The 20,974-nt window shown below is 45.0% G+C and overlaps 1 protein-coding gene across 1 annotated transcript in view; it reads left to right on the top strand.

Annotated features, from left to right (window-relative positions):
• The first annotated feature begins 536 nt into the window (after nucleotides 1–536).
• LOC137570331 (fucolectin-like) overlaps nucleotides 537–20,974 on the top strand; it is a 62,063-nt gene continuing 41,625 nt past the window's right edge. The window contains exons 1-3 of the mRNA XM_068278976.1: nucleotides 537–603; nucleotides 2,745–2,854; nucleotides 12,655–12,952. Of these exons, the coding sequence (XP_068135077.1) occupies nucleotides 2,773–2,854; nucleotides 12,655–12,952 (380 nt within the window). The 5' untranslated portion in view covers nucleotides 537–603; nucleotides 2,745–2,772. The remainder of the gene's footprint in view (nucleotides 604–2,744; nucleotides 2,855–12,654; nucleotides 12,953–20,974) is intronic.

Here is a 20,974-nt window from a genome sequence, read left to right on the forward strand (position 1 = left end):
CCTCTATCTTGCAATCTTCATTAAGTTGATTGAAGATCTCTGCCGGCCGACGCCACCCATGCCGCTCCCCGCGATCACAACCATGATTGCATTCCAAATATTTTCAATCACGGAATTTCCGTGATCCAGAATCCACCTCCCTGCACGCTATGAGAGAAAACACAGTCTCTCAGCGCAGCTACGTGACCCAGAGTCACCAAAGTGAAAGTGGACTACTGCAGCCCACAGAAACAGCGGGGAGCGGCAGTTTTTGCAGCTACTTGATCTGCTCAGCCCCGCGGATCAGGTAGCCTAGTTTTTTTTTTTTTTATATATTTTTTGAGCCCACCTCGGGTTCCCTTTAAGCTTCCTTCCCAAAGTATAATAATGCCCAGTCCAGCCCAGGGGCTGACTCTGAGATCCCGCCCTAAAAGCTGGATCATTCATAAGCCAAACACTGAAATGTGAGGTTAGTCCTCCATTTTACCATTGTTTAAGGATTGCAAGCAGCTAGCATGAGGACAGAGCTAGCTACCATCGTGTTTGAACTTTTATCCTGAAACAAAAGAACTTTCCATGTGCTTGGACTTCCATACACAGGGGCATATTTCTTCTAAACTTGAAGTATGTTTCTTTATTTTCTTTCCCTTTTTATTTTATACTGGGTTACTTTTTTCTTTAATTGTTACTTTTAATGATTTTCTGTATATAGTAATTATTCATATTGCATTGATAATAAAAAGACATCTAAGTAATTTTTTTGTATAGGGTTACTTTTCTCTATAATTGTTACTTTTAATGATTTTCTGTATATATAAATTACTCATATTGCATTGATAATAAAAATACTTGTAAGTCATGTTTTTAGTCTCTGCTGCAAACCTTCTTCTCAGCTACACAGAATGAATCCTAGCCTTTCCGAAGATCCGCTACCCAGTTGTATTGTATTCAGGGATGAACTGACCATTCAGGCACTCGGGCATGGACCGAGGGCCTGTGGTCATTAGGGGGCCCACCCTGTGGTGGCAGCACAGTGAAGTGGGAGCAGGGCACAGTGGTGTGGAAGGTGGGTGTTCCCCCCCTTCCCTCACCTTGGGGCTCCCCTTCCTCGCTCCCTCCTCCATAATTGAGGTGTGACAGCGGGCGATAATAGAACACTTCCTCCTATTCCCGGTGCGAGAGCGAGATCTTTGCGCCGCTGGTCTGGTGACGTCACTGACTAGACCAGACCAGCAGCGCACAGATCTCCCTCTTGCACCGAGAATAGGAGGAAGTGTTTTGCTGACACCTGCTATAACACCGCAATTCTGGAGGGGAGAAGAGGGAGGGGGAGCCCCAAGATGAGGGAAGGGGGGAAACGACCTCCCTTCCCCGCCGATTTTCCCTGCTCCCCCTTCATTGCGCTACCTCCCCTTCCCCCTGGAGACACACCTATAGACCTAGCTACCTATTCTGGGGACACCTATAGACCTGGCTATCTAAATTGGGGACACCTATAGACCTGGCTATCTAAACTGGGGACACCTATAGACCTGGCTACCTATTCTGGGGACACCTATAGACCTGGCTATCTATACTGGAGACACCTATAGACCTGGCTATCTAAACTGGGGACACCTAAAGACCTGGCTACCTTTTCTGGGGACACCTATAGACCTGGCTATTTAAAATGGGAGGCTTTACGGAGCATTTAGAAAAATGTCAATTCATCAGGGCTGTTATCGCATGGCAATTGGCAAGCTGCAATTACAGGTAAATTGACGACTTTTTCAATAAATATCTCAACAAATGTCAGTAAATGTCAATTCATCAAGGTTACAGCATGCGGTATCAGGTTCAATCATTACCGACAGCTGCGAGGTGACAAAAACAGCTTCAAATGCCTTCTGTGTGGATACCCCTCTGGTGGTGCCTAACCCTAACTACCCCCTGGTGGTGCCTAATCCTAACCACCTCCCTGGAGGTGCCTAACCCTAAATCTCCCCTGGTGGTGCCTAACCCTAACCTTGACAGTGTTACATTAAATCCATTCACCGTTTTGCAGTTAAATAACGTCTGCAGTTTGGCTTATGTAGGGCGCTATTTATAAATAACGTTACTGTGCACAATAACGTCTGCTGTTTGGCATATGAACGGCACTATTGATAAATAACGTTACTGTGTGCCGTGTTTCTTCTTTTTTGTGTGTGTTTTCTTTTGTGCGCCATTATTATGCAGTACTAACGATAAATAGCGATAAGCGTATCTTTTTAATGCGGTGCCATTTTTATGCATAGATGCTGTGCGCCATTATTCACTGATCCGAGAGACCTTAGTGTAGTATGTAGTGAAGTGAAGTAATACATTTGCATTTTCTTCATTTATTTAGTAGTTTCAAAGTCAGTCACACACATTCACTGTCTTTTGCTCTTGTTATCAGCGTAACAACAGGTAAAACGAGTGGCACTCACTAACAAAAGGGACTGGTGTGCCCAAGTCTTGGAACAAACAGTCTATATTCGAGTGAAGACTGGCATCACCAATAATGTTAAGCTCTTTATTGAATCACATCAGCAAAATCTGTTCTGGTGGCTTTAGCGTGACTGCCCGCTGTTTCTGGCATCCATCCTTCATCAAGGCGGGCATTACGGCTTGACGAGGGGATGGATGCCAGAAACAGCGGGCTGTCGCCACTAAAGCCACCCAAACTTTTGCCAGACCACATGTGAGAAAATCACTTCTGTGCTTTAGCTTCCCAGGTGTTAATGAACATTTTAATTTTCTAGGTTAATTGATAAGAGAGCAAAGGAGACCATGGTCTACATGAAGAAAAGAACCATGCCCGCTGTGGTCATTTTCACCCTTATATGGATGTTGGTGGATGCAGAAAAAAAAGGTGAGATCCATTAGATTTTTGTAAAGGTGCCCATACATGGTACAATTTTTCATTTTTTTTTTCCAATTAGATCATTTAGTTTAATTATTCCGTTAGATGGAGTATAAAGATTTTCCCAGCATGTCTGATCGGATTTTTATAGAAAAAAACGGGATACTTGTTTTTCTTGATCTAAAAAACGTTTTTATTGTACAGTGTATGGGTAACCCAGCAATAAATGAAAAATTGAGTGAAGACGTATACTTTTTAAAGATTATAATACTTACAAAACAATGAAAGCTGCCCTCTAATCCCCTGGAGTTCCCTTTAATGACACAGGCCATTACTCACTCTGTTACATCTAAAATGGGGAGGTATGGCCATATACATTTGGGCTGGGGGATGCCATAAAAGAGCCAATTGGTTGTGTTTGTTTTCACTCCAGTTCAGAAGCTCCCAGTCTTCCCCTGCACATTAGATTGCCTTTTCTAACAATCACACTAGAGTAGTGATGTAGTGAACATCAAATTTTCTGTTCGCGTTTTTGCCAATGATTTGCAAACCGCTCATTTTGGGTCAGGCCCGGTAGACTTTACTGGGCAGGCGAACATCAAAACTTTAAGGGCATCTCTGCAGCCACAATTTCTTTAAAAAAAGGTGTAAAGGGTACCAAAACCTAGACAGTGGCATGGCAGGGGTGAATCAACTGCAAAATAGTCGCTAAAAAAATACGAATTTTGTGCAAACACTTTTTAATGGTTATTTTTACAAGTTTGATGGCTGCCAAAATTAGTAGTTAATAGCAAAGCCCCTGTAGATGCTAGAAACACCACATTTGCAGAGGAAAAAAAAAATCAAAAAGACCTGGGGCTTGATTCACAAAGAAGTGCTGACTGTTAGCACGCTTGTGAAAAGCCCCTCTGCACACCTAAACAGAGTTTAGGCGTGTACAAATTTGAGCTATGATTAAGGACAGGTTGTCCGAAACATGTTAGCTGCATAGATGTTGCCTTGGCTGTTTATGGATACGTCCTTCAATAAAGTTCGCTTCTCGTGACAAGTGCGGACCCTTCTTCCTTCACTTTGATTTCTTGGTTTTGCGGGCCAGGTCGAGCACTGTCAGAGGAGTGGTGGGATGAGCGGTATTCACCTTGTCTAAAGTCTACAAATTTTTAAAAAATAACGTGCGACGTTAAGGTCGCACCCTATGCGACCTTATAGGCGCATCGGGTGCTCTGTTTTTGTTGCACCGCGATATGACGTTTTGCGCGCACCATGGTGTGCACATGCATACAGTTGCGCGCGGAACTTTGCGCGCAATTTTTTCCCCCAAAACGGTGCTAACCTAGTTAGCACCCTACTTATCACGCCCAAGGTCTTTATGCATGCTAACTAGGTTAGCACCACTTTGTGAATCAAGCCCCTTATAGTTTTGGAGAAAACTGATTTTAAAGTTCATGTGCTGAGTGTGGAAAATTAGTTAATGGCCATGACTTTTGCGGTTAATAGCAAAGCCCCCGTCCATGTTACAAATACCAGTTTTGCAGGGTATGTTAGGGAGGACAATGGGAACAAGAAAAAAAAAACATTTTTTTTTCAAAAAGACTAGTTTTTGAGAAACTTGATGTTAAATAAGTCTACATTTAAATGTGGTAAAATGACACAGGTCTGCAAAAAAAATGTTGACAGCTGTTTTGGTCATTTCACATAATCTTTATGTTTTTTGGTGCGCTAAATCCAAAAATGAAATCCATTTTGTCATAGGATATCAATTTTCCTGACAAATTAGGTAACTATGTTAAATAAGCTAATATCTCAAAATAAATGAGAATAGACTTATAAAATTAAAGTTTGAGTTCACCTACACACACTAAACTCGACTTTTCTTCCTTGTGAGGCTCTTCTTGGATGCTTGTGAGTAGCATCTGAAACCAAGAAGAAAAGCAGGCCCGGCACCAGTCTCAATGCTTCAGTGAAAAATTATTCCAACAGGTACAATAAGGTCTCATGGAAGAACAAAAAGACGGCCTGACAGCCATTTCGCAGGTCCCCCTGCTTCGTCAGAGGTCTTCTATTGGCCTCTGACGAAGCAGGGGGACCTGGGAAACAGCTGTCAGGCCATCTTCCATGTGACCTTACTGTACCTGTTGGAATACATTTTCACTGATGCATTGAGACTGGTGCCGGGCCTGCTTCTCTTCTCAGCTACTGATTGTGAATCTTCACCGGGTAGAGAGCACAGTGTGTTCGGTTTTGATATCCAACTGCCTTTATCCAGTGCGCTACGAGTGCCAGTCAAATCTGTTTCTCCTTTTCTACAGCATCTGGAATGTCTCTCTGAAGCATCCCAACAGTAGTTTGCCATCATTGTAATGCTCCATTTTCCCTGGTATCTTCTTTCCATCTCCTTAATGTCTTGGTGGAATCGTTCACCTTGTTCCTCACTTACAACTGCCAAATTTTCAGGAAAGTAGTCAAGGTGGGACTGGAGGAAATGCACTTCTTCTAAACTCTTCAGGCAACCTAAAGCTTGAAATGCTTTCAGCATTCATCTGACAATCTTTTTGTAGTGAGGATCTTTGTTTGTTATTGATAAACATTTCTGTATGACTTCTTTAAATGCAGTTCACCCTTCTTTTTAAGGATCTATCATGGCATTGACAAACTCGTGATCAACTATAAGTCTTCTAATGAGACTCTGGACCGACAAACACACCTTCCTTTAATTTTGCCTCTGACAGGCCTGGAAACTTGGTGACCAAGTATTTAAAGCATTCTCCATCTCTTTGAAGTGATTTTATAAATTGCTTAATCAATCCCAATTTTATGTGGAGAGGTGGCAGAAAAACTTTATAGGAAGGTACCAAAGTTTCTCGGGGGAATGTTTTATTTTTTTAACGACTGTTAGCACCCTCAGCAGCCAACTCTTCTTGGTCCAGTGATTTTGTCGGTCTCGACTGTCCCATAGACAGAAAACAAAGGTATTTGGTATACCCAAGTCCCCACACACTTTCCAACCATGGGCTTTATATTTAAGTTTATCAAGAACCAATTCCTAGTTCTCATAGGTTTCCTTCAAATGTACAGAATGACCTACAGGTTTTGAAAAGTAAAAACCACTGTTGTGGAGTAAAACTGTTTTGAGACTTTTTTTTTGAAGAATCTATAAAAATACACCATTGCTCTGAATCATATTGGATTTTAACCCTCCTGGCGGTCTATTAAAATCCGCCAGGGGGCAGCGCAGCAGTTTTTTTTTTATTTTTTTATTTTCTAAATCATGTAGTGAGCCTAGGGCTCGCTACATTATATCCTCCACCCGCTTCGATGGCCTCCGGCGATCTGCGATCAGGAGATCCCGTCCAAAGAACGGGATTTCCTGGAGGGCTTCCCCCGTCGCCATGGTGATGGGTGGGATGACGTCGTGATGTCATTGGGAGTCCCGATCCATCCCTCAGCGCTGCCTGGCGCTGATAGGCCAGGCTGCGCAAGGGGTCTGAGGAGGGGGGCGGCGCAGCGGGTAGCGGCAAATCGGCTCAGAGTGACGGCGATCGGTATGCACACACAGCTAGCAAATTGCTAGCTGCGTGTAGCAAAAAAAAAATATGCAAATTGGCCCAGCAGGGCCTGAGAAATCCTCCTGTGCGACTTACCCCGAACTACGTTCAGGGTTACCGCCAGGAAGGTTAAATTGACCCATCAGACCTTCAATATCAGTGCAATAAACCAACTTGTCTTCCTGGGCAAAGTAAGGAACAAACTCTTTTTCACAATGTGTGAACCATGAAGATGACACTCCTGGCAACAATAAATTCCCGCTTTTCAGCCTTGATCCAAGTAACTCAGCGGCATCTTTGGGAAGATTGAAGTCTCTTACCAAGTCATTCATCTCCCCCTAAGAAAACAAGTTTGGTCATTTTCAAAGTCAGAACTTGATTCATCATCTGGTTCAGGTATGACTTCACCTTCATCGAAGGTAGCAGGGGCTTGGGTACTGGTATATCTGTGCCATGGGGGATGGGACAAATTGCTGAATGAAGATTGGGGTATGCAATGGAATGCTTCCATTTGGAATGAAACCCTTTCACATTGCATGAACAAAAGTAACAGTCGTCACTATGGTTCTTTTGGTCTCACCATACCATAAGAAACGCATAATGAAAAGATTTTTTCTTACCCTTGAACCAGTTTTGAAGGTCATCAACACACCATTTGCACACTTTATGAGGTGCCCAAACTTTATCTTGATCTCAAATTTTTAGTCCAATGTATGCGAAGTATACTTTTTTTTCACAAAGTCTGTAATAATTTGCTTTTGCTCAGGGGTGTAGCAATAGGGGTTGCAGAGGTCGCGACCACCTTGGGCCAGAGGGGCCCCGAAGGCCCTATCTCAACTACAGTATAAGCTCTCTATTGGTCCTGTGCTCATAATAATCACTTCTATCAGTGGCGTAGCTAAGGAACTGTGGGCCCAGATGCAAGGGTTTACATTGGGGCCCCCCAAGCACTTTATACATAACAATTGATATGGCGCACCAAAACCTGCCAAGGGTAACTACAGTGTCAGAGGTGCAAGAAGGGGATGGGGAGCAGTTTGTTAATGATCACTACTATTCAAAGTATCTATAGAAGTCATTATTATGAGCACAGGACCAGTAGAGAGCTAATACCAGTGGTGCTCGGATAATTTCCGTGATCACGGAATAGCCGTGATTCACAAGCATTTTTTTCACTATTCGACTGCCGAATCTGAAGCCGTGATCGATTCTGGATCATGGAAATCAGCCACAGACATTCCGTGATTGCAGATATTTGGAAAGCTGTGATTACTACTAGGTCGTAATTGGGCGGATATGATGTCCCTGGGCCAATCAGAGGCCCTCCAGCCAGGCCCTAGCAACCAATCATAGGAGGGGAGGCTATGCCCTCCCCTCCTGTATATAAAGCGGCGGCCATGATGAAAAGCTCCATCCTTGCTAGACTGTGGCACTGAGATCATCTCCAGGCCATTTGTTACTTCAGCAAGTTTGTTTTGTCCTAAAAATATAGTGTTTCTACTTCTAACATTGCTCTTATACTGTATTTGATACTTGTATTAAGCTAGCTAGCAGTGAGTGATTACTAAAGTTAGTTGTAGTCAGTGTAGTTCAGTGAGTGAGTCCAACGCAGGCAGGTTCACTGGTTCTACTGCTCTATTAGTGACTGTATATCCTTGTATGTAGCTAGCCAGTGAGTGATTAACTACAGTTAGCTGTAGTCAGTGTAGTTCAGTGTGCTGTGCTTAGTGCAGGCAGGTTGAACTTCACACTGATTCCACTACTCTATTACTGTATATTTGTTAGCTAGCTAAGCGGCAGCCAGCCAGCTAGTGATCAACTTCAGTTAGTTGCAGTCACTGCCGCTGGTCAGTCACTAAGTTTAGTCAGTGACATTGCACTGTTCTATTAGTGCAGGCAGACCGCTGTCCACTAATTTTTGAGCTCTTTATTATTTTACTGTCTGTATATCACTTGTATTCAGCTCATTACTCAGTGATCAACTTCAGTTAGTTGCAGTCACTGCCACTGGTCAGTCACTAATTTTAGTCAGTGACATTGTATGTGCTAGTAGTGTGCAGCCAGTTACTTTGCTGTGCGCATAGTGCAGTCAGACTGCGGCGCTGTCCAGTGATTTTCGTGTTCTATTACTGTATTCAGTATTTGCGCCATCTGCGCATTTGTTTGTATTTTGTTTTGTTCTTTTCTGAAAAATCAATAAAAGCCCCCTGTTATATTACGTCTGTCCCCAGGCCTCCAACACACGTATTGACTGCAAAAAGCAGCACACTTTCTCCACCTTGAAATCTTGTGCATAGTATGCAACACGTCTGGCAGGGGTCGTTGGTGTGTCAGGAGAGGGAGTGCCATTGCCTTGGCCAGTTCTGGGACTGGTCCACCGCCAGGGAGAGTGCCTCAGCTGTAGGGGTGCAGCAGGGAGGTGTCTATCTGCAGCACAGCCTGGGCCGAGTAAGCCACAGGCATTGATGGACATAATGATGGAGGAGCAGGCCATCATGAGATTCTCACAGACCTCCGCTGTGAGCAGCACTCCCAGCAGCAGCAGCCAACACCCCACGCAAGTTGTGACATCCACCCCAGCAGCCAGTGGTCAGCAGCCCTCCCCAGATGAGAGCATTGTGTCCCTCAGTCCAGTGTCTAGGCGAGTATTGATGGCTGCCATTGTGGAGATGATGGGGCCTGATGTGGAGGAGGAGGTTGGGCTAGGGCCAGCAGGGAAAAAGGGCCCATGCTGGTTAACGAAATGGCACTGGTGGATAAGGTAATCTCAACTACGATAAACCTTGTTAAAAAAATTGGTTTATGGTAAATACTGTATTAAAACAGCTGGGAGTTGATATCGAAAATATGTTAACATTAAAAATCGGTACGTAATTCAACAATACAGTTTAACTCAGCCCCACTGTCACACTTGGTGGTGCCTAAAACTAACCACTCCCCTGATCTTGCCTAACCCTAACCACCACCCAGTGGTGCCTAACCCCCCAGTGGTGCCTAACCCTAACCACTCTCCAGGTGGTGTCTAACACTAACCCCCCAGTGTTGCCTAACCCTAACCAATCCCCTGTTGGTGCCTAACCTTACTCACCCCCCTGGAGGTGCCTAACCACCCCCCAGTGGTGCCTTACCCTAACCACCCCCCCTGGTGTTGCCTAAAACTAACCGCTGCCCGGGTGGTGCCTAACCCTAACCCCTCCCCCTGGTGTTGCCTAACCCTAACCACTCCCCCCTGCAGAGTCAACCTTTTACACATAGAAAAGATAATATCTTTGATAACGTAAAATCTGTACATACGAACAAAATAATATAACAAAAACTATAATGCTTCTAAAACGATAACATACTTAAAAAACGTTAATGTTGTTAACGATATTTATCAGGCGCCCTTTTTTCTGCTTTGTGGCAGATTAACAATAATTGCATTCGAGTTTATGGTGGCACCCTTTTCGGCCACTAGTGCCATTTTTTTCCTGCTACCGATTAACCCCTTCTACCATTAGAAGCACAGACTCAGGGCAGAAGCTTACACATACAGCGTGCTGCTGAGTATCCCAGTAGTCAGACATGTCACTCAGAGCAGCACCTGTATTCAACCCCTTTGCAGGGGGGAGGGACAGAGATTGTTTACCTGCAAATAACAACAAAGGGCCAGGAGAGAACTAGGGAAATGAGGAAATAGAATGTTTTCCCCTAGAACTTGCTTAGCTTATGTACAGTATATCTTGCTGACCATGAGATTTACAGTGCTATATATTTTTTTTTTTTTTGCCATTCAGATAATTTTTTTTTATTCTTTGCCATTTTATATCTTAAAGTGAATCTGTACTCTAAAATTCTTACAATAAAAATCACACCATTCTATTCATTATGTTCTCCTGGGCCTCTCTGTGCTGTTTCTGCCACTCCCTGCTACAATCCTGGCTTGTAATTGACAGTTTTATACAGTGTTTGCAAACAAGACATGGCTTCTAACCAGGGATGGTCGTAGTCAGCCAACTTTGCTACTTATTCAATTACGCTTCGCCAAACTAAGGCTTCGAAATCAGATATTCGTTTCGTATACATTTCGTTGACTGCGCATTAAAATACGCAATTACGCATAGTGCGAAGCGTAGTGTATGTGGATGCTTATGCCCGTATCCAGAACATTTATGCATTAATTCCTCTTTAAATGCTTATACCGGGAACTCTTCTATGCGTACATTCCCCTTTCCAATGCGTAAATTTGTAAGCATACAATCGCACGCGGAAAATTAGACGCGCGTAAAGCATTTGTAGTTCACTACGCAATACACTTGTTAGCTAAACATAGTGGGCGTAAGCTACGCATAGCGGTAATTCGCTATGCGTAAATTCGTAAGTGCACTTTTGAAACTTCACCTACGAACTACGATGCGTAGATGCTAACTATGATGCGTAAATTTGCACTGGCGTAGTTTCTGCTCATCCCTCCTGCTAACCAGCATGTGATAGGCTGAGAGAAGTTCGGTCTGTGACTCATACAGAGCCTGCAGGGGGCATGGAGAGGGTGTGTATAACTTCTACCTATCATAGCAGAGCAGCACATTCCTGCCTGAGCTGTCAAAGCTGACAAAGGAAAGAAGATTAGATTATATAACAGAGATAATACAGCAACTGTGCAACTAGGAAAGGCTGCAGTAAGACAGACCACATTAGAACAGGTATAGGAACTTATAGGATAGAAGAATTAAGGCTGACAATTTTGTTACAGAGTCTCTTTAAAAGCACGTATGTGAATTAATAGTAATTTGGACTTTAAATTTGGCTAAAAACCCATAATATTAAATATATATATATATATATATATATATATATATATATATATATATATATATATATATATATATATATAAAACAAAAAAAATGATAACTTTGAAGACAGTTTTGCACTTTGTGGCAAATCATGACGTCTAGGAGTTTTTAAAATATTGTATCTGTTTTCAGCACACCAAAATACATGGAAATTTGATGAAAGTAATCAACAGCTTTTTAGTCGCAGACCTGTGTAATGTATAAACACGTGTGTGTGTGTGTGTGTGTGTATATATATATATATATATATATATATATATATATATATATATATATATATATATACAGTATGTGTGTGTGTATTTATGTATTGAGGTGTGTGTGTGTGTGTGTATATATATATATATTTATTTATACTGTATATATGTTCAGAGTGTAGGAAATATGAAAAAGTGACGTGAGGTCAACCCTTCCAAAGCACCCCTTGCACATAGTACCACTTACCCATTTCCCCAAAGGGTTAAAAGAAATAAAACACAATGCCGTAAAAAGTCCTTTATTAATCTTAATTAACCATGAATACTTACCTTTAACAAAAAGTTCCCACGCCAATATCTCCGGAAATGATCCCACGCCAATATCCTCTATGCAGGGGCGTAACTACGAACCACCTGGCCCCCCCTGCAGAAATTCTGATGCCCCCCCCCTCGGGTACGCTCAGGGCCGTTTTGGGGGGTTGGAGGGGAAATCCATGGCCACACATCGGCAGGGAGGTGGAACGGTCCTCCCCTCCCTCACCTTGGGCTCTCCCCTCTGCGCTCCCCTTCAGCATCAATCAGTCTGTGCAGGCGGTGGGCAGCGGCAGATACACATACCTTCCTGCGTTCCACCGCGGATGTTTCTATCTCTAGTGTCTAATGCTACTTCCTGTTTACACACGAAGTAGCTTCAGACACTAGAGCGAGGAACATCCACGGTGGAACACAGGAAGGTATGTGTATCTGCCGCTGCCCACCGCCTGCACACACAGTTATTGAAGCTGGAGGGGAGAGCTTGAGGCAAGGGAGGGGGGGACTGTCCCCCCTCCCTGCCGATGTGTGGCCATGGCTTCCCCATCATACTGCAACCCCTTCAGCACCCCAAAACTTCCCTGAGCGGGTGTAGAGGCTGCAGCCCCTATTGCTATGTCCCTGTCTATATGGGCTTGATTGAAGATCTCCACACACCCGCCTCCACACACACACCGCTCTCTGCCACAGCTATAGCTATACTAAGTATAGCTAAAGCAAAATTTCCCTTCAAGGCTCCCCATTGGTCTGTTAATAGACTGCCATGTGCTTACAACTACGACCTACGACGCTGCTATTGTCAAAATTACACAATGCAGATCAGCAGTAAGATAGGCAGGTTACATTTTATTGATAAATTAAAGCACATATATATATAATATAAGTCTCATGCCAGATTCTGTCTTTTGATGTTTCATTACAGAAGAGAATGTTGCCCTTAGAGGCCGTGCAACCATGTCCTCTAACTACAGGGATTCTGACTCATGTTTAAGTGCCGCCATAAATGCTATAGATGGAAATCCGGACGGCGACTACTATCATGGCTCATGTTTCTCCACAGCAAGAGAAAATTCTCCTTGGTGGAGAGTAGATTTACTGGAGACCTACACAATATCCCACATAGTTCTCACCACTAGAGGTAGCTGTTGTGAGGATGAAATCATTGGAGCTGATATTCTTATCGGTGACTTCTTGAATAACTACGGGAATAATAATCACAGGTGAGTTTTGATATATTTTGTTGGTACAGCTAAATATTGTTAACTACTTCCCGACCGCCGTATAGACAAATGGCGGCCGGGAAGTAGAAGCCGCAAGGACCGCCGTATTGACAAAATGCGGCGGTCCTTGTATGGGCGTGGGCGGAGCGATCGCGTCATCAGTGACGCGATCCTCCGCCGGGAGTCGGAAGCCCGCCATTTTGCCTCTGCTCGCCGGCCACTTAGCAGAGCCGGCGAGCGGAGGAATCCATACAATGGGCCAATCAGAAAGTATAAGGCACTTTGTTAAGTAAACAAAGTGCCTTATACATGCTTCCTCCTCGCCTCGTGGTCTCATTGTTGCAGAGACCACTAGCGAGGAGGAAGCATTTAGTAAGTACTGACAATTCAGCGTTTTTTTGCCACAGCAGCCCCCTGATCACCCACCCCAGGCCTCATACCCCCCCTGATCACCCCAGCAGACCCCTGCCCAGCACCCTTGCACCCCTATAAAACCCCCACCCCCCCACCTGCCACTAACTAGCGACACTGTTTCTTAGTTTAGGTCCCTAACTGCCTCCTAGTCACCCCTGATCCCCCCCCCTACCTTTAGATCACCCCCAGACCCCATCCCAGACTACCCCCCTGTATACTGTATACATCTGTATACAGCTACCTTACCCTCTGATCCCCCTCTGATCCCCCTCTGATCACCTGTCTATCACCTGTCCATCACCCCTCGGCACCCCCACCCATCAGAGCAGACCCTAACTGCCCCGCGGGGGTAACCGATCACCTGCCCAGGCCCTCGATTGCCCTCATACCCCCCTCCTGATTACATCCCCTGCCCTTTGTTTACATCTGTCCTCCCCAGCGATCACTAACTGATCTGCGATCAGTAACCCCCTGTGTCTGCCTCTCATCAGATCAGGACTCAGTCTGCCCCGTGCGGGCTCCTGATCAACCCCCCACCCCCTCAAATCGCCCTCAGACCCCCCCCCCCTAATCACCGTCCAAGTGCATTGTATTTGATTGTGCTGCGCTTGTATTCGATTGTGCTGCGCTTGTATTTGATTGTGCTGCGATTGTATTTGATTGTCCCGTGATCTGCTTCGATTGTCCCGTGATTGTTTGATTGCCTGAGACCCCACTTCCCACCACACCCAACCCCCCTCCCCCCCCCCCCCCACCACACCCAACCCCACCCTCCCCCCCACCACCTCCAACCACCACCTTCCGAGTGCATCAGATTTGCTTGTGCTGTGATTGGAGTCGATTGTGCTGTAATTGTATTTGATTGTCCCGTGATCGACTTCGATTGCCCCGTGATTGTTTGATTGCCTGAGACCCCACTTCCCGCCACACCCAATCCCACCCTCCCCCCATCACCTTCCGAGTGCATCAGATTTGATTGGGCTGTGATTGGATTCGATTGTGCTGTAATTGTACTTGATTGTCCCGTGATCGGCTTCGATTGCCCCGTGATTGTTTGATTGCCTGAGACCCCACTTCCCGCCACACCCAATCCCACCCTCCCCCCATCACCTTCCGAGTGCATCAGATTTGATTGGGCTGTGATTGGATTCGATTGTGCTGTAATTGTACTTGATTGTCCCGTGATCGGCTTCGATTGCCCCGTGATTGTTTGATTGCCTGAGTCCCCACTTCCCGCCACACCCAATCCCACCCTCCCCCCATCACCTTCCGAGTGCATCACATTTGATTGGGCTGTGATTGGATTCGATTGTGCTGCAATTGTACTTGATTGTCCCGTGATCGGCTTCGATTGCCCCGTGATTGTTTGATTGCCTGAGACCCCACTTCCCGCCACACCCAATCCCACCCTCCCCCCATCACCTTCCGAGTGCATCAGATTTGATTGGGCTGTGATTGGAGTCGATTGTGCTGTAATTGTATTTGATTGTCCCGTGATTGTTTGATTGCCTCTGAGACCTCACTTCCCACCAACCCCAATACCTCTCAAATACTCCCTTTTTGCTAGGTAGGTGCTCTTTTTTTCTGGGTAGTCTCGGAGGAAAACCCCATAAATTTAGCAATCCAAAATGGCAAGAAGGGGGCTTTCCGATGACGAGGTATACAGGTACATGGACCAGTCGGATGAGTTCTTTTGGGAAGAATCATCCGTCGAATCTTCCGGGTCCGAATTTGAACCTGTAGAAAGCAGTGGTTCCCTGACCGATAGTGATGACGAGGCTATGGTCCCGGCTAGAGCCAGGCGTACCAGACCCCAAGTCGTTAGACCGCAGGTGGCGCAGGATCCGCCTCAAGGGCAGCAGGGTGGTGCTAGCGCTGTTGATAGTTTTCTTGGTGAGGCAGGCACCAGCAGCGCAGCATCTCCTGGACTTAGTGCCAGTGCTTCCGTAGACCCTGGCGAAGTGGTGAGCGTCAGCATGGAAGTTGAAACTGGTACGGTGGCAAGTGCAGTAGTACCCCCGTAACAGCCACCAAGAAGAAGACGGGCCCGTAGTACCCATAGACTCCCAGAGGTGCTGGCACAACCAGATTGGCAATCCCCTGATTCCGCCGCACCCGTAGTGCCCCCTTTCACCGCCCAGTCTGGAGTCCAGGTGGCGACAGCTCATCTAGGAACGGCCCTAGACTTTTTGCAGCTGTTCATCACCCAGGTTCTCCTGGACTTAATTGTGGTTGAGACCAACCGTAAAGCCACACAATTCATCACCGAGCACCCGGAGAGCATGTATGCCCAGCCTTTCGGGTGGAAACCAGTCCAAGTTTCCGACATTAAAATCTTTTTGGCCCTTATCCTTCACTTGGGACTAATGAAACAAAATGTATTGCGGTCGTATTGGTCTACGAACCCAGTACATCATGTTCCCTTGTACCCTGCTGCCATGTCCAGGACACGATTTGAGTCCATCCTGCGCTTCCTGCACTTCAACGACGACGAAACCTGTCTTGAAAGGGGAGACCCTGCTTATGACCGGCTCCACAAAATTCGGCCCCTCATAGACCACCTGTCCTCAACATTTGCAGATGCTTATATCCCTGAACAGAACATCTGCGTAGACGAGTCCCTCTTACGCTTTACCGGGCGCCTTGGCATCAAACAGTACATCCCAAGCAAGCGCGCCCGGTATGGGGTGAAACTGTATAAGCTCTGTGAAAGGGCCACAGGCTATACATGTCGTTTTAGGGTCTATGAGGGAAAAGACTCAAAATTGGAGCCGGTCGGATGCCCTGACTACCTGGGGAGCAGTGGAAAGGTTGTGTGGGACTTGGGGTCACCCTTGTTCCGGAAGGGGTACCATCTTTTTGTGGACAATTATTACACAAGTGTGGCCCTCTTTCAGCACTTAAAGTTAGAAGGAATCCGATGCTGTGGCACTGCGCGGCCTAGTCGCCAGGGCTTCCCCCAACGGCTCATTACCACCAGACTTGAACGGGGGCAGAGGGCCGCCTTGCGTACTGAAGACCTGCTCGCGGTGAAATGGAGGGACAAGAGGGACGTTTACTTTCTGTCCACCATTCACACAGACACGACAGTCCAAATTACACGGGCAACTAAGGTCATTGAAAAGCCCCTTGTCGTCCACGAATATAATGTCAACATGGGAGGGGTGGACTTCAATGACCAGAGGTTAGCGCCCTATTTAATGACCCGGAAAACAAGACGCTGGTATAAGAAAGTGTCTTTTTATCTGATTCAATTGGCAGTTTACAACAGCTTTGTTCTCTACAGTAAGGCTGGGAGAACTGGATCTTTCCTCCAATTTCAGGAACAGATCATTCTGGACATCCTGTATCCAGGAGGTGCCAGGCCCCCCCCCCCCAGATGCAACTAGCCGACTGCATGGTAGGCATTACGCCTATCAGATTCCGTGTGCCCCAGGTCAACGCATCCGAAGAAAACGTTGTCGTGTCTGCAGCAGGACTGGAAGAAGGAATGACACCAGTTTTTATTGTCCCCGCTGTCCTGACCAGCCTGGCCTATGCATAGGGGAGTGCTTTGAGAGGTACCACGAGCAGGTACACTATTAGAACCTAGGGAACTCCAGACATAGGAGTAGGCACACACTCAGTGGTCTCTCGCACATTGTCCCAGGTGGAGGAGAGGTGAGCTTGAAGACCAAACGGGTAAGCATAAAAGTGGGAAGAAGGATCGGTTTCCATGCTTGATATTGCTGATCTGTCCTGGGTTGGCGATATAAGACGGCATGTTTGAATTTCCCTTGAGTGTGGACACCCCCGGTTTATATGTGATTTGGGCCTATGATGATGCTTTAATGCCACACAGAGTCATCTCTATTGGCAGGCATATTGCTGTATCCTACAGGCATAATGCTGTATACTAAAGTTCTGAGGCCCAGTCACATAAGTTGGTGGCTCACCCTGAGTGCAGGGTGGCACGGGGTGTCTCTCTCCTGAGGTTATCACTGCCATTGATGTGGAGGAAGATCTGCCATTGATGTGGAGCAAGGTATGTTTGCCGTTCATTTTTCCTTTCAGCCCAGAGTGCATTACTTGTATACCCAATATAAGGAGTATAGCAGAAACTCCTAATACTGGCCATACATGTAATGATTGCAGAGACCCTAAAATGCCAGGACAGACTCCACAAATGACCCCATTTTGGAAAGAGGACACCCTAAAGTATTATGTGAGGTGCACGGTAAGTTCATAAAAGATTTTAGTTTTTGTCACAAGTTAGCAGAATTTTTTTTTTATTTTTTTTTTTAACAAAGTGTCATTTTCCGTTTACTTGTGACAAAAAATAAAATTTTCAATGACCTCACCATTACCCTCATGGAATACCTTGTTGTGTATTCTTTCCAAAATGGGGTCATTTGTGGGGTTTGTTAACTGTCCTGGCAAGTGGGCGGGGTGCTAAATTGTGAGCACCCCTGTAAAGCCTAAAGGTACTCATTGGACTCTGGGCCCCTTAGAGCAGTTAGGGTGCAAAAAAGTGCCACACATGTGGTATTGCCGTACTCGGGAGAAGTAGTACAATGTGTTTTGGGGTGTATTTTTACACATACCCATGCTGGGTGGGAGAAATACCTCTGTAAATGACAATCTTTTGATTTTTTTACACACAATTGTCCATTTACAGAGAAGATTTTATTTTTTGTCAAAAGTTAGCGGAAAATTGATTTTTATTGTTTTTTTCACAAAGTGTCATTTTCCACTAACTTGTGACAAAAAATAAAATCTTCTATGAACTCACCATACTCCTAACGGAATACCTTGGGGTGTCTTCTTTCTAAAATGGGGTCATTTGTGGGGTTCCTATACTGCCCTGGCATTTTAGGGGCCCTAAACCGTGAGGAGTAGTCTGGAAATCAAATTCCGCAAAATGACCTGTGAAAGCCTAAAGGTGCTCATTGGACTTTGGGCCCTTTAGCGCAGTTAGGGTGCAAAAAAGTGCCACACATGTGGTATCGCCGTACTCGGGAGAAGTAGTACAATGTGTTTTGGGGTAAATTTTTACACATACCCATGCTGGGTGGGAGAAATAACTCTGTAAATGGACAATTGTGTGTAAAAAAATCAAAAGATTGTCATTTACAGAGGTATTTCTCCCACCCAGCATGGGTATGTGTAAAAATACACCCCAAAACACATTGTACTACTTCTCCCGAGTACGGCAATACCACATGTGTGGCACTTTTTTGCACCCTAACTGCGCTAAAGGGCCCAAAGTCCAATGAGCACCTTTAGGCTTTCACAGGTCATTTTGCGGAATTTGATTTCCAGACTACTCCTCACGGTTTAGGGCCCCTAAAATGCCAGGGCAGTATAGGAACCCCACAAATGACCCCATTTTAGAAAGAAGACACCCCAAGGTATTCCGTTAGGAGTATGGTGAGTTCATAGAAGATTTTATTTTTTGTCACAAGTTAGTGGAAAATGACACTTTGTGAAAAAAACAATAAAAATCAATTTTCCGCTAACTTTTGACAAAAAATAAAATCTTCTATGAACTCACCATACTCCTAACGGAATACCTTGGGGTGTCTTCTTTCTAAAATGGGGTCATTTGTGGGGTTCCTATACTGCCCTGGCATTTTAGGGGCCCTAAACCGTGAGGAGTAGTCTGGAAATCAAATTCCGCAAAATGACCTGTGAAATCCTAAAGGTACTCATTGGACTTTGGGCCCCTTAGCGTACTTGGGGTGTAAAAAAGTGCCACACATGTGGTATTGCCGTACTCGGGAGAAGTAGTATAATGTGTTTTGGGGTGTATTTTTACACATACCCATGCTGGGTGGGAGAAATAACTCTGTAAATGGACAATTGTGTGTAAAAAAAATTAAAAAATTGTCATTTACAGAGATATTTCTCCCACCCAGCATGGGTATGTGTAAAAATACACCCCAAAACACATTATACTACTTCTCCTGAGTACGGCAATACCACATGTGTGGCACTTTTTTGCAGCCTAACTGCGCTAAGGGGTCCAAAGTCCAATGAGCACCTTTAGGCTTTACAGGGGTGCTTACAATTTAGCACCCCCGAAAATGTCAGGACAGTAAACACACCCCACAAATGACCCCATTTTGGAAAGTAGACCCTTCAAGGTATTCAGAGAGGGGCATGGTGAGTCCATGGCAGATTTCATTTTTTTTTGTCGCAAGTTAGAAGAAATGGAAACTTTTTTTTTTTTTTTTTTTTTTGTCACAAAGTGTCATTTTCCGCTTACTTGTGACAAAAATTAATATCTTCTATGAACTCACCATGCCTCTCAGTGAATACTTTGGGATGTCTTCTTTCCAAAATGGGGTCATTTGGGGGGTATTTATACTATCCTGGAATTCTAGCCCCTCATGAAACATGACAGGGGGTCAGAAAAGTCATAGATGCTTGAAAATGGGAAAATTCACTTTTTGCACCATAGTTTGTAAACGCTATAACTTTTACCCAAACCAATAAATATACGCTGAATGGGTTTTTTTTATCAAAAACATGTTTGTCCACATTTTTCGCGCTGCATGTATACAGAAATATTACTTTATTTGAAAACTGTCAGCACAGAAAGTTAAAAAAATCATTTTTTTGCCAAAATTCATGTCTTTTTTGCTGAATATAATAAAAAGTAAAAATCGCAGGAGCAATCAAATCGCACCAAAAGAAAGCTTTATTAGTGACAAGAAAAGGAGCCAAAATTCATTTAGGTGGTAGGTTGTATGAGCGAGCAATAAACCGTGAAAGCTGCAGTGGTCTGAATGGAAAAAAAGTGGCCGGTCCTTAAGGGGTAGAAAGCCCTAGGTCCTTAAGTGGTTAATGAGACATGAATAACTCCAGCTTGCATGCAAATGTGTAACGATCGGTGTCAGCACACAGAGAGAATCTGATTGTTGATGATCTGCAGAATCATCAACAATACAGATGTATACTTGATTATGGATGATCTGCAGAATCACCAATAATACAAGTATGACTAACCTCTGGACACCTGATGAGTAAATGTGTTAGATGAACTGTAGGCTATCACCCGTGGAGCGGGAGATATAAGTGACTCGGCCAAGAGCCACCTGAGGGGCAGGTGGCCCTGGGCAGTGCAGAAACTATCTCTTTAATAGTGAGGACCTGGTAACCAGGGATAACAGTATTAGATGGTGAACTGTACTGCAGCCAGAGAAAGTGACCACTGGCTGCTAACAGGCCGGACTCTCTGAGGAGCGGGGAGTCCTGGTTGCAGCTGACACCTGGTGGAATGGTGTCACTGCTAATACTGATAGACTGAGCACTCAGGGAGAGTGACAGCTAGGATGGTCGGGCAGGCCAGGTCGGCAACACACGAGCAGATGAGGTACAGAGACAGAAGACTGATTCGTGTAACTGGGTACAGGCAGGGTCTGGCAACAGATAGACAGATATGCAGAGGTACCGAATCAGAAAGCAAGAGAAAGGTCGACAGAGCAAATAGTCATAACATATAAATATAACAAAGTCCTAGACTGGGGCGTGAGCTCCTTGATCTCGACACCCGGGAACTAGTCTAGAGTATAACACAGTAATGACACAGTATCCCTAAGCTTGGGTGTGAGGTCCTTGGTCACA

This window comes from Hyperolius riggenbachi, chromosome 4 (genome assembly GCF_040937935.1).
Source record: "Hyperolius riggenbachi isolate aHypRig1 chromosome 4, aHypRig1.pri, whole genome shotgun sequence".
Lineage (NCBI taxonomy): Eukaryota > Metazoa > Chordata > Amphibia > Anura > Hyperoliidae > Hyperolius > Hyperolius riggenbachi.